General features: G+C 36.8%; 1 protein-coding gene across 1 annotated transcript in view; it reads right to left on the bottom strand.

Moving 5' to 3' along the window:
* Window positions 1–10037: 10037 nt before the first annotated feature.
* Window positions 10038–15340, bottom strand: part of KIAA1143 (KIAA1143 ortholog) — a 35540-nt gene continuing 30237 nt past the window's right edge. The window contains exon 3 of the mRNA XM_043969252.1: window positions 10038–10754. Within this exon, the coding sequence (XP_043825187.1) occupies window positions 10540–10754 (215 nt within the window). The 3' untranslated portion in view covers window positions 10038–10539. The remainder of the gene's footprint in view (window positions 10755–15340) is intronic.

The following is a 15340-nucleotide window of genomic DNA, read 5'->3' as shown; positions in this document are numbered from 1 at the left end:
CTCCTCTTTATCAAGAACAATACAACCTCATCTGCATCACTTTTCCCACAATTAATTTGTTTGCTGGAAATCACTGGGAGATAAATGATAATTTAGCAGCTGAGAAATCAGCAAACCTACCGATGAACATTAGAAACTGGCTGCTGTCACAAATAGAAAAGATCTGCTAAATACCCCCATGCTCTACTTGACATCTAGTTCTTTTTTGGAGAAATTACCATAATGTGCTTATTAATTAGGACTATGGCTGAGTATCAGAAGCATTTGATTTAGCCTTGACCTTGATACAATGTGAACTTGAAGTAAGCTCAATTTAGCCTTGACCTTGATACAATGTGAACTTGAAGCAACTCACTGGACCACCTCAGCTTCCCCATTTCTTTGTCTACTAATCCAGGATAAAAATTCTTACCAAAAATGCTCTAGGCTTAAAATACATATTAAAAACTACAAAAAGCAAGCACATATTATTAAAACTCAAAGTGACCTTGGGGGGAAAAACCCAGGCTGATCCGATTAAGCAGGGTGAAGCATTGTATAACTTTGCCAAGCTGTTACAGCCGGGTAAAACAATAAAGAGAAATAAAATCAGAACTCTGGTTACTGATTTAGTTGAATGGCCTGCTGCTTTATAATCAAATTTCCTATAATAAAAATGTCAAACATTCTTCTTTTTATTAAGTAGCAGGCTCAAATATTTGGCTCTACCAATGGCCAGCATACCAACTGAGACAAGTTAATCTCTTTCTGTTCTATAGTATGAGAAAGTAGTAATATTCCTTTTAAAAAAAAAATAGAATTTTATTTTTTCCCAATTATATGGAAAGATAATTTTTAAACATTCTTTTATTTTTCTATTTTATTTTATTTTGGTGGGGCAGTGAGGGTTAAGTTACTTGCCCAAGGTCACACAGCTAGTAAGTGTCAAGTGTCTGAGGCTGAATTTGAACTCAGGGCCTCCTGAATCCAGGGTGGGTGCTTTATCCACTGCGCCACCTAGCTGCCCCTTTAACATTCTTTAAAAAAAAAATTTGAGTTCAAAATTTACTTCTTCTCTTTCACCTCCTCTTTCCCTATGATGGTAAACAATTTGATATAGATTATATATGTATATTGAATCATGTAAAATATATTTCCATACTAGTTATTTTGTGAAAGAAGAAACAGACCAAAAGAAAAAAAACACAAAGACAATAAAGTGAAAAACACTATGTTTCAATCTGCATTCAAACTCCATTTTTTTTTTCTCAAGGTGGATAGTATTTTTCAGCTTGAGTCCTTTGGAATTGTCTTGAATTATTGTAGTGCTGAGAACAGGTAAGTCATTCACAGATGATCATCTTACAATATTGATGTTATTGTGTACAATGTTCACCTGCTTCTGCTCATTTCACTTTGCATCAGTTCCAGGTCTTTTTTTTTTTTTAATGAGACAATTGGGGTTAAGTGACTTGCCCAGGGTCACACAGCTAGTAAGTATTAAGTGTCTGAGGCCGGATTTGAACTCAGGTCCTCCTGAATCCAGGGCTGGTGCTCTATTGAGCCACCTAGCTGCCCAGTTCCAGGTCTTTTTTAAATCATCCAGTTAATCATTTCTTATAGTACATTAGTATTCCATCACAATCATATACCACAACTTGTTGGACATCCCTTCAGTTTCCAATTCTTTCCCACCATAAAAAGAGCTGCTATAAATATTTTTGTACAAATGCCACCCCCCCCCCTCGCCTCCTTTTAATCTCTTTGGGATACAGGCCTAATAATTGCTGGATCAAAGGGTATACAGTTTGATTGTCCTTTGGTTATAGTTCCAAATTGTTCTCCAGAATGGTTGGATCACTTCACCGACAGTGCATTAGTGTCCCAATTGTTCCACATTCCATCCTATCATTTTCCTTTTCTCTCACATTAGCCAATCTGATAGGTGTGAGGTGGTACCTCAGAGTTGTTTTAATTTGCATATTTCTAATCAGTAGTAATTTAGAACACTTTTTCATATGCCTATAGAATTGCCTGTTCATATCCTTTAACTATTTATCAATTGGGGAATGACTTGTATTCTTATAAATATGACTCAGTTCTTTATATATTTGAGAAATGAGGCCTTTATCAGAAAGTAGTGATATTCTCATGCTTTATGTCCCTCCCTCCCTCCCTCCCTTCAAGTCCTGCTTGTTTATCTTGTATTAAGGTGACCCTGGGTGCTCAAAGGCTACATCAGCAGAGTGTAAACTCTAGCAAGCTGGCAGTCCTATCACCTGGACAAACAGAACTCAAGATCGGCCCAAGGATGACCAAATAAATGTCTGATGTCCCAATGCCAGCCTCCTTTTAGTGATGGCCAGGGAGAATAAAAGGTAATGAGACTTTTTTGGCCACTTAGTGGGAGGGCCCTCTCTACAAAGTCATGGAAAGACTGATATTCACACTGTTGCACAGAAAGGAAAGGGCAAATAAATAGCAATCAAATATAGCAGTGATCTATCTAATTTTACATAGTAATACCCCTCAGGTTTTTTTAACCAAAAAAATTGCCCCACCTCCTTTTATAGAGCAATCTACACAAATAATTTTCTTAATTTGTATTGTACTGAAATAAAATTAAGAATTTGTAAATCATTATAAATTTATTATAAAAATAAAAATGTTAAACATACACTATGCAATCCAAGAAATGCAGATATTTAATTAAAGTACCGCTTTACAATTTTTATATTTCTAACTTGTAATATTAATAACTATAACAATATTGTTAATGTAATGGAGGGGCTTTGGGGGGCATAAAGTTTCTCAGAATGTAGTCGTTGTTATTGCTACATGTAATTCTTTTTCAACCATAGTAAAAATATGTTGTCTTTATAACAGCTACAATAGCAAAACTCCAATTTGCAAATTTACAATTTACAAACGATAGTAAAATTTTAATTTTGTTTGATAAGCCAGTGATCTGCAGTCTAAAAATAATACTTTCGGGTTCAAACACTTGTTTCAAGATGAGAGAGGCAAAATACTGTAGTGGATAGTGGGCTGGCCTTGGAGCCTGGCCTCAAGTCCTTCTAACACATATCAGCTATGGGTCCCTGGACAAGTTGTTCAATCTTTCAGGGCCATGTAAGCAATTCTCTGGCAGGGTAAGGTAGAAAAGGTGCTGACGTGTATTATTAGCATAGCGACTTTCCTCCCTCTGAGAGTCCAATCTGCTAAACAAATCATAGGCCCGGTCTCCGTTCCTATCTTTATCATAAGTTAAGTCTAATGACTGTTCTTGTTCAATTTGAGTAAGTCCGAATGAACCATGTTTATCCATGGCAAACGGGTACCTAATCCAACTTGGCTCTATCAGTGTAGAATCTGACACAATTCTCCCAAATTATACCATTTTCACTAAAAAAACCTCCACAATCTATCAATTACATTGAAATTTTCTCTAGATGTGACATTGCCATCAATAAACTTACAAAGTAAACGTCTTACCTAACATCAGTTCCAAAATGTACTGCACATAATCAAATGAGCATTCTTACATGTTACTTCATCCATGGTTCTGTTCCCAACTTCTCCCTCTTACCCTACCCACCTCCCCCCCCCCACCACCACCCCTGAGTTCCCTTTTATGTGTTGTATTCCCCTATTAGAATGTAAGCTCATGGAGGGCAGGGATTGTTTTTCTGTTTGTACTTCCAGTACTTAGCACAATGCCTGGTACACAGTAGGTGCTTAATATATGCCTTACCTATCTACCTTACAATGCAAAATAGGAAGATTTCAGTTCCCCAATTATCTCTTCCCAGAGGTCTTCAGATACATTTGACAGTTTCTATAATTCAACAAGCATCATTTCATTATCAAAAATTGTAGATAGAACAAATTCATATTGAGAGAAACTTTCTACTCTTAGCCATTCAGTAAGCAACCTTTGATGATGCAAGCAATCTTTCTGATGTCCCAATAATGGTTTTTCAAAGTCATTTTTTGGCTTATTAAAAGTATCTAATTTTCTCTGGAAAAATTGTCTTTTCAATATATTCTGCAAGTACATTTTCCAAGATACCCTTTCAATTAACTTCATGCTTTCTGCAGCCAAATCATCTAAATAAAGCAAACAGAGGACTTTCTTCTTCATCAGCAAGTCTTTATGAAAGCCAGTGAAAAAGGCAATGGGTTATATTTTCTAAATTTGGGCTTTTTTCTTTTTCTGTATTTCCACTACTTTACCTGTCTTTACCTATATTTATTCCACTTGCTCCAAAGGATTTTTTTCTTCAAATCGTTTTATCCATCATTACAAGATGCTATTTTTTTCAAAAAATTAGAAACAACAAACTTAAGATGATTAAATGCAAATTTAATTGTTAAAAAGTTTTAATTACAAGGGTGTTCTCTCTCTCTCTCTCTCTCTCTCTCTCTCTCTCTCTCTCTCTCTCTCTCTCTGTTTTTAATTGGAGACGTTGGGGGGAGGAGATAGCAATAGAGATGCCAAAAAATTGAAAAAAGAGAGAGGAGGCCATTGAAACTTATATTTTTAAACCAAAGAAAAAAGAAGTTCAGAAGGAAGCACAGACAAGCAGGACAGTTTTGAAAGTATCGCATGAAATTGTTATTTGCTTTTTTTAAAAGCAAGCAATAGGGGGCAGCTAGGTGGCACAGTGGATAAAGCACCCACCCTGGATTTAGGAGGACCTGAGTTCAAATCTGGCCTCAGATACTTGACACTTATTAGCTGTGTATAAGCTCAGAATTTTTTTGTTTGTTTTGTTTTGTCTTTTTAGTGAGGCAATTGGGGTTAAGTGACTTGCTCAGGGTCATACAGCTAGTAAGTGTTAAGTGTCTGAGGCTGGATTTGAACTCAGGTACTCCTGAATCCAGGGCCAGTGTTCTATCCACTGCGCCACCTAGCAGCCCCATAAGCTCAGAATTTTAAACAAGAATGGAACCAATAAAAAGAATTTTTCAATATCCATTCCCAAATTTTCAATTTTTTAAGGTTTTGCCATTTTGGAAAAAAAAAATATATATGTATATATATTTGCCAAGATGAGAAATTCAACATTTTAATAGTACTGTGAACTTCTCCAAAAAGATTATTTAACTCCAAGTTTTCACACTACATTTAAATGCAGCCCTAGGACACTGTGCCATCAGCCTATGCTAACTGATGGTGGTGGTGGCATAGTGTGCCTGTAAAGAAATTCAACTCAAATTTGCTAAAATGCCAACTCAAATTTGACCATGTTTATGTAGACCATGTTAAATAATCACAGTGAATCATTCACGGAGTGAATTTGCCACGTTAGTCTTGCTTTTGTTTACTTTCATTCACTGAAATTCCTTATGTAAAAGTTATCCTTGAAAACATACAATAATTTTTACTATTGCTTCCTGCCCCTTATCATCAAGCCTCAGGGTGGATGCACTTTACAATTTAAAAACTCAGAAGAAAAAAGGCATCTTGCATAATTCTTTGAGAGTCATTGGTATTTTTTTTTAAAGTATCAAAGCATTGCAGTTACCATGTTGTTTGTCCTTCATTCTTGAATAGGAATATGACATATGGGGTGATGTCATGACTTGCAGTGAATTGGATTTAAGTGAGGGAGGGCTATGCAAAGGAGCCAACCTCACTCTCTCCTCCAGATCCATCTGGGTCCAGTGGCAAGATATATAGATATAGATTAGATTGAGCTATCATCTATCATCTATCTATGTATCTATGTACCTATCTATCTATCTATCTATCTATCTATCTATCTATCTATCTATCTATCTATCTATCTATCTGGACAACTAGAGATGTCCCTAGATGTTTCAGGCAATTAGGGTTAAGTGACTTGCCCAGGAATGCACAGCTAATAAGTGTTTGAGGTGAGATTTGAACTCAGGTCTTCCCAACTTCAGGGCAAGTGCTCTATTCACTGTGCCACCTAGCTGCCCCTGACAACATAGATCTTATAATGAAGAGATGGGGAAAATCATACTCCAACTATGATCCTATAATGATAGCGTCAGAGTAATCTCAACATGAAAAACCAGAAAACCATCTTTATCAAGGCAACAAATAAAACTCATTGAGAAATTGCTGCTAATATTGACAACAGGTGAAAAATATTTCCTGGCCCTTTAAAACAACTTATACATGTCTATATTGTGTAAGTTCTCCCAGCATCTGGTATGATGTGCAACCTGAGAATCAGAAATAAAAGTGATGAGGACGAAAGCAAAGTCTTCACCAGTCTAGTTCCCTTATTGGAGATAAATGAAATGCCAAAGACAAGCATTAACAATAAGAAGGGGAAAAGGAATACATTCTCTATTTTAATAACTTAAGGGCCTTAAAAAGATTTAAAGTTTCTTGTTTTTTTAAAATGCAGTGCAATTTTAATTAGAAAATAGGACAGATCAAGAGGACTTTATATTAAATTACACAGCAGAGAGGAAACAATTCTTCCAGCTAGTGATCAACTTAGCTAACTGTACATCTATATTATTTCTGCATCATAATTAACTCATCATTTTTGTTTAAAGTTCCAAAATCAAAGTGAACTCTCTTTTCCTACAATTTAAGTTTTTTCTTCATTTTTACCTAGCCATACATATTAGATCTAAAAAGAAAAATTAAAGTCCTTAAGATGTATCTTTAAATTATAACATGGCATAATAATACTATCATGCTTCCACAGCATTTAAAATGTATCTTAAAATTACAATGTAGAAATACTATATTCTACATTCTATACAACACGTAACTTTAATATGGTGGGACAAAGTTCAATTTTAAAATGAGTCCTAAGAAAGGCTGGACACCAGTAAGATCATTTCAACTCCAAAACTGCTTCAAGAGACTCACACTCTTGTGTCAAATTTAGTTCTTCCATGGGGGGCAGCTAGGTGGCGCAGTGGATAAAGCACCAGCCCTGGAATCAGGCTGATTTCAAATCCAGCCTCAGACACTCACACTGACTAGCTGTATGACCCTGGGCAAGCCACTTAATCCTCATTGCCCTGCCAAAAACAAAACAAAACAAAACAAAAGCAAAAACAAACAAATTTATTTCTTCCAGGGCAGGTAGGTGGCACAATGAATATATTGCCAGGCCTAGAGTCAGGAAGACTCTTCTTCATGAGTTCAAATCTGGCCCCAGGCACTTAACTAGCTGTGTGACCCTGGGCAAGTCACTTAGCCACTCTTTGCCTCAATTTCCTCATCTGTAAAATAAACTGGAGATGGAAATGACAAACCACACCAGTATCTTGCCAAGAAAACCTAAAAGGGGTCACAAAGAATTAGACATGACTGAAAAATGGCTAAACAACAACAAACAGCATTAATTCATATATTTCTGTTGCTCTACCTTGAAGATATGTCCAACAACTTCTTCCCAGTTTGGATGTGTAAGTAATAACCAGTATTTGAACATAAAATATTAGGGCTGCAAAGAACCCCAACAGATCATTTTCCCTTCCCTCATTTCATATAGAATTTCACATACCATAATTGGAAGTTTTCTACCTTACTCAGAATAGTTTCCAAAGAAGTAGATGCCTAACCTCCTTCAGGAATGCATTGGCATTTGGGGGGCCTTTGAATGCTATTTCCTTAAGAATACTGAAGTCTTAGAGGGTCTTCACTGAATACAACGTTACCTGTGCTTTTTGTTTTTTCCCCTTTACTCATAAAGGAAAATGTTCCCATCAATGTTAGAAAGTCAATAAAATGCCAAAGAAAATGAGGGTCATTTAGTTCTGATCATCATTTTGAAAACACTGATCTGTTTCTAAATCATGCAGTGCCCACTGAGGATGTAACATGGATGTCAGAGGAACATAAATTTAAAGGCGGGAGGGGCCAGCAAGTCCACCACCCCCCCCACCCCGATTTTACAGGTAAAAAAATTAGATGGAAGAGAGATGACCCTTACCTAGGGTCAAATAGTATGAAAGTCTCCTAAGTGAAATTTGAATTCGGGTTCTCCTGACTCGAAATCCCAACCCTCTAGCTAACTACTATACACTAGCCCTGTTTAGCATCTACCAGCAATATCCCTTCCCACATTTTGAGCAGAAGGAGTGGGAAGCTAAGGAACACTTCCCCACCTCTCAGCTCACACCAAGAGCTGGGACGCATGCTCTTCTAGATTTTTGTGCCAATTTGCACCTGAAACCTTCCCCCTTCCCTCTGTCCCCTATTTCCTAAGGAGATGGCTACTTGCACAGAGAATTTTTTAAAAAATGAATTATTGTTTTCAATGCTGACAAATTTTTGCAAGTACCTCTTTGAAATTGATTATCAGCCCAACTCAAGTCTTTTGCATACAACTGTTAACAATTATCTCAGACCCACAGCCTGAAACAATCATACTAGAACTAAAAGATGACCATAAGCAATTAAGAATTATAGTTAAAATGAAAAAAAATGTTACCCACAATGCTGTCTACCATTTTTTTTCAGGTCATTTAACTTTACCATCATACAGATGACTCAAAAGTAGGAGCTGGCAAAAATTGGAGTGACTGGTAATAATAATAGGTAAGAGATGAAGATTTACCTAATTTTAACTTACAAGACAAGTCTATGTAGACCATGAACCATCAGTAAATATTCATTATTACTAATAATAGCCTTCTAAACCAGAGAATCTAGGGGCAAGAGAGATCCAGTACTGTAGGCATAAAGCTTTCTAATAAGTCTAAAACCCCCAAGGACTGGCAAACTCTATATGGAAATTAAAAGCCCTTTGGCAATTTTCATGAGTTTGGCTGGAATGAGTTGGCCCAAATTCCTGGAATATAACTGACAACCCTGAGCAATAGGTAGCAGCATCACTGAATGAAAATTAAAGTTTAATTAAATTTTTATTTCTTGCCTTGAGGAATCTGCTGCCATCTTGTTCAGCTTTTAACCTATTTCCCAAGCTCTCTCTGCTACTTTTTAGGCAGAGGTCTGGTCAAAGAGCCAAAACAGTGAATGCAGAGTAGCAGAACATCCTCATGCATAATCAATTACTACAGACCACCATTTCTCAAAGTGTGGTCAACAGACCCTTTCTGAGGTCCTTGAAGTCAAAACTATTTCCATAATAATACTAAGACGTTTTCATTTCAAATATGGTAAATATCTATAAGTATAGCCCAAACAAACAACATCTCTCTGGAGGGCCTCAGTAATCTTGAAGAATGTAAAGGGTTACCAAGATCAAAAAGTTTAAGAATCACTGCTGGAATCTAGCTAAAATGCTCATGGGGCACTGAAGGAAAGAAGTGAATCATTTTTTGTTTTTTTTTTTGTTTTTTTGTTTTTTTTTTAGTGAGGCAGTTGGGGTTAAGTGACTTGCCCAGGGTCACACAGCTAGTAAGTGTTAAGTGTCTGAGGCCGGATTTGAACTCAGGTACTCCTGACTCCAAGGCCAGTGCTCTATCCACTGCGCCATCTAGCTGCCCCGAAGTGAATCATTTTTAAAGAAGTAACAGCTGTCTTAGGTTGGCAAAATCAATCACATCAGGATCTCTATTTGGTCTTTATGGATCTTGGCCTTAGGTCCATGTATAAACATGTCTAAGGATCTGTTTTATTTATTTACATTTCCTGCTTTTATTCAGTTCTTATGAGCTACATTAAAACATTAACAGTTAAACCTCAAACAGCTGCAACATGGCAATTTCCCATCAGTTCCTTCACAAAGCTTGACATTCCCCATTAATTTTACTTCTTTTGCTGCAAAATAAGGAAATGGATTCAGGATGTTTTCTCACACCAAGAAAGTCTGGGACAATCTACCATAAATTCTTGGTGGTGGTTTAATTAGAATGTAATAGATTCTTTTAGATAGCTATATGGGGTTGAGCATCTGCCTGATTTCTTTTGTTGAAATGTACGTTATCCGGAATCTCAAATCTTCTTCTTTTTCAAAAAATATGAATACCACAAAGGAATAAGCCATTCATAAAGTGACATGGAACTTTCTAAGGTTGAAAGAGGGAGTATAAGAAAAATGGCAAGAAGTCTCAAAACGTTAACAAAGTACAGGCTTTAAATACTTGGATCAAGTAAGCTAAAAGATGTTTTAATGTTTGAGGGAAGTTGCAGGCACTAAAGTAAAAAAAAAAAGTATTTTGCATTAATGTGATATATATGATAATACAAGGTAATTAAGTGAATCATGTCCTTTTAGATGGGGAAAGCAGGACAACTTCCATGAGGTCATTGAGCAAATTACATAAGATCTAGCTCTAATAAATAGTTTTAAATGAATACACAGACTTCCTGTCTTTAACTTAAAGGATCATGGGTATTATGTTTGCAAATATTACAAAGGAAGGGGGAGGAGTTGTCAGGTGTACCTATGCCATGTATTTGTGATCTAGCATCTTAAGCAATCTCTATTATTTTTGCTGCAATATTTCAATTACATCAGAGTTCAACATATTCCACATTACCAACATTTGCCACTCTTTAAAAAAGTGAAAAAATCCAAAAGAAAATGTTTACGGAACACCTCCAAACACCCGCAAAGGAGAGAATACAAAAGTTCAGAATATGTACAATTATTCATCTTCTTCCTCTGCGTCATCAAAAGAAAGCAGACTACTATTTTTTATTTGTTTCTGAACATTTTTTGGAACCAAGTCCTCCTTTTTCTTTTCTTCATCTTTTTTCTTCTTTCTGGAGTTTGCTGCTAAACCCAAATACTTCTCATCAGAGGATCGCTTGGCTGGTTTTCTGAACATAATTTTTCCATCAGCTGGAGCTGGTTCATCATCTATAGTAAAGAACAAAGTTAAAAACTGCTTTCAAGTTATTCCACACTAGCATTTTCTCCTCTTCTGGTTAAGCTTTGCATAGTTAAATAATAAATATCAAAGTTTATTTCCAAAGAAAACTAGGGGTCCCAACAAAGTTAAACTATGTTTGAGAAATTCTCAAATCATGGCTATTTCCCTCCAATATTTCACTTCTAGGAGAAGGAAACAAATGGCAAGAAAACAACCTGATATAAACAATTGGAAAGAAAGAAAAAAAAAAAGCCCTTCCAGGGGATGTCCTGGAGTCAGATTTTGCCAAGTTTCCTGTACCTTCATTTTCTGTAGCACTGGTAATTCCAACTTATGAAAAGGGTGGTTGGTTTTTTGGTTGGTTGGTTTGTAAGATGCTTTTGTTTTGTTTTGATTTGGTTTTTGGTGGTGTCTAGACCAATGATCTCAGTGGTGTGGAAGGTCTCTCTTGATGGTGAAACGCCCTCCCTCTCCTGTTACAAAAATCAACTGTTCTGCTATTTATGTTCTTAAAGAATGGTGGGGACACCCAAAGGATCATGTGACTTGTCCAAAATGACCCAGCCAGTACGCAGTAGAGGAACACTTGAACCCAAGGAATTTCACTGAGGTTGCCTCCATTTTAAATTTATGATCCAAAACTTTGGTTTTAAGTCAGATGGAATGTATCCTGCCACAGAAATCATTTTCCATATAGTAATCAGCTTTCCAGAGAAGCTCACAAAAGCCCATTAATTATGTATTAGAAATATGGTACTAATTATATGATTTAAATTATACCTAATTAGTTGTCATTAGAAAAAGCATGTCCTCTGCCCTACCCCCCTGTAAGCTCCTCTCTATTTTAGGGAGTTGGAGAGAAAGAGATTCAGGAAGATGTTCTTGGATACCATTAATCTTTTATTTCTCTATGATTCCGTATCTGAAATGAGAGAAGGTACTCCTCTAATCCAATCATTCCTTGGGTACTCTGAGGTAAGGAACAAAAGGACTTTGGAGAACTGGTGCTTGAAGAATGATGATTCTTGACGATCATTAATCTTCAAAAAAGAATTCAACTATGTTCACAATATTGGACTTACCAAAGCAGATTCCAAACAGAAAGGGATTTCTAGTTAAGATAAAACGTAATTGATCAGAATAGCCCCATTTTGGGACATACCTGGGGTCGTACTGTCTGGGTGACTGTCTTGTGTCTGAGGCCAGGTTTTGGCTGGGATCCTCCTGGGTCCAGGGGGGATGCTTTGTCCACTGTGTCACTTAGCTAGGTGATGACATCTTTAGGGTTAAATTGAGGGGTAAAGGGAATTCACTGGGGAAGGGAGAAGGGCAGAAGTGAAATCCTACATGAAAGTAACAGGGAAAGGCCTATGGAGTGGGAGAAGAGATGGGAGAAGAGCAGTAAATGAATTTTACATTCATCAGAAAAGGCTCAAAGACCTTAAACGCATCAGAGCTGCCTCAAGGAGGGACTAACAGACACATCCAAATGGGTGGAGTAATTTGTTTAATCTGGGCAGTAAATGAGCCTAACACACATCAGAATTGGCTCAAAGACCTCAATCTCTTTAGAATTGGCTCAAGGAGGGAATAATGTACACACTCAATTGGGTGGAGTAATCTCTCTAACCCTACAGGAAAATAGGAGGGGAAGGGGATAAAGAGAGAGGGGCAAAAAAAGGAAGGGCAGAGTGGGGGAGGGGACAGACAGAAGCAAATCCCTTTTGAAGAGTGATAGGATGAAAGAAGATGGATAATAGAATAAATATCATGGGGAAGGGAATAGGATGGAAGGGAAACAGTTAACACTGGTAATCATGAAAAAGAGAAAAGGGTTGGAAAAAATGCACAAAAAATATTTATAGCAACTCTTGGTGGAGGCTAAGAATTGAGAATCAAGGGAATGTCCATCAATTGAGGAATGATGGAAAAAGCTGTGTTATATGATTGTAGTGGAATGGTCTTGTGCTACAAGAAATGACAAACAGAATGATCCCCCCAAAACCTGGAAAGATTAATGAACATCAATGTATAGTGAAGTGAGCAGAGCTGGGAGGACATTGTGCGTAGTGACAGCAGTATTGTTCAATGAGTAATTGTGAATGACTTAACTACTCTCAGCAGTGCAATGATCTAAGACAATCCCAAAGAACTAATGAGGAAGCTTACTATGCACCCCTATAGAAAGAACTGATAAAAACACTTGTGGATTGTACATATATAACCTAATTGCGATCTTGTGGAGGGGGGGGGAAAGGGAGGGAGGGAGGTAGAAAAATTTGGAACTCTAAATCTTATGAAAATGAATGTTGAAAACTACCCTTACATGTAACTGGAAAATAAAATAAATGTTTGTTGCTGAAAAAAAAAAAAAGAATAGCCCCATTTTTTTTAGTATTCTGGTCAATCTAGGTTTTAGTCTATAATTTATCATTTCTGTCAGAAAAAGGAGGGAAAGGGCAATTAAAAAGTAAATGAAGGTCATTTCCCAATAGACAAGTGGTCAAAGGATATAGTCATCAAAAGAATTACAAGGCTATCATTTGAAAACATGTCCCAAGTCGCTTAAAAAGAAAATGTAAGATAAAACAACTCTTGAGGTTTCACCTTACAATCTATAAATGGGCAAAAGTGACCCCCAAAATAGGAAAAGTCAATTTCGATGAGGCTGTGGGAAGACGGCCACAATAATACACTATTAGCAGAAGTGTGAATTCGTCCAATTATTCTGGGTATCACCTTACTCTTTGATCTATCTATGCCACTAAGTAAATGGCCCAAGGAAGTCAAAGACAGAAATAAAGGTCCACTCAAATAGCAGCATGTTTTGTGGCAACAAAGAATTAGAAACAAAGTGGATGGCAATCAATTGGGGAATGGATGAAGAAACTATGTAATCAAATATTATTGCAGACTACGAAATGACAAATATGGGAAATTCAGAGAAAAGTGAAGATATCCATATGAACTGAGATGCATATGTGTGTGTATATTATTTATATACACACACACACACATATATATATATATATATATATATATAGAGAGAGAGAGAGAGAGAGAGAGTTTATATATCTTAGATACAAACCCTTATCAGAGAAGTCTGATACAAAGATTTTTTCCCCATATGACCACTTCCCTTCTTATCCTAGGTGCATTAATGTCTTCCTAGTTTATTTAAATAGTTGTTTAAAAATGTTTAAGTAAATACAATCTAACATTCCTCCATTTAAAAAATACCTGTGTCCTTTTAGGGTTTCTTTCACATATATAGAAACTCAATTTGCATGCTTAATGGGGAAAACTGAAATTGTATTGATGCCATATCCTAATTAAAGCAATAGAAATCAAGACATGTATGAACTTGAATTAAGAGAGGAAGATGGGAGCTTGTGTCTGTGTTTGAAAGCAAGACCATACTATGGGATAATGGGAGAGACCTGGGTTCCAATCCTGTCTGACACTTACTTGGGCAAGTCAAGCAAAGATCCCTGAACCAGAGTTTCCTCTTCTGCAAAATGGGGTTAACAACCTGTGTTACCCTGAAGATCAAATGAGCTAATTAATGTATGCAAAGTACTTTGCAAACCCAGAGGCCCCACACATACATGAGCTGGAATTATGAAAAGCTAGAGGAAGCATTGTGAGCAGGCTTCATTTCTGAACAACTTTGGTAAATGTAAAAACCGGAAGCATGAATCAAAGCCCAGAGTCTGGTATTGTAGCCGGTTATCATTTAGAGAATTTATAGGTGACAGAACATTTAAAAAGCACAGCTTCACTGGACAACACATTTTTCTTAACTATATAAAAAAACCATTTTTTTAAAAAAGGGGAAAAAAAAAAGGTCAGTCATGTAATAGAAGCTTCCAGATGACGGAATAGCAGTGTCTGACTAGTCTGGGACTTATTGATTCCAATTTAACGACACAGTCTGTGTCCTCCTAACAGTATTATCACTATATTTATTACAAATGACTCAAGGCAGAGGAATCAGTGGCAGCACTAAAGTAAATGGCGAATATTTTTTAAATGAAGTCCAAGGTGGCAGGAGGCTGGGCTTGGCCAGGGCCACAGCAACTACTAAGCTACTTGGGTAAAGGGCTCCAGCTGAAAATATTGATTTTTCACTGCTCTTGTAGCTTCTGGGCTATGTCCCCTCCCCTTAATTTCTAATTTCCTTTTTGAAGGAAAAGAACGTAACACTTCTGACAATTTCCAGAGATCAGAAATTAGCCTGGTTTTTAGCTGTCACTAGAAAGCTGAGATGAAAAATGTGACATTCAATTTATCTGGGCTGACTGTATAAGCCTAAATAGGCTATGATTGCATGTGCCCTTTAAACCTATAATAGGGATGTGCTGCTTCCTCCCTGTATCAGCTCTTGTGAGCTAAACAGCCCTCCTTGGCCTCCTATCCATTCTTCAAATTCTGATCTGATTTCCATTTGGGGACAGAGAAATCTTTGGTTCTTCTCCACTCTTCAGACACCTTTTTGGACACCATTCCATTTACATCCAATGAAAATAAATTGACTTTTTAAATCAGAAAGGTAGTAATACCTGGGAACAAT

This window comes from Dromiciops gliroides, chromosome 5 (genome assembly GCF_019393635.1).
Source record: "Dromiciops gliroides isolate mDroGli1 chromosome 5, mDroGli1.pri, whole genome shotgun sequence".
Classification (NCBI taxonomy): domain Eukaryota; kingdom Metazoa; phylum Chordata; class Mammalia; order Microbiotheria; family Microbiotheriidae; genus Dromiciops; species Dromiciops gliroides.
This window is presented reverse-complemented; position numbering and strand designations above follow the sequence as displayed.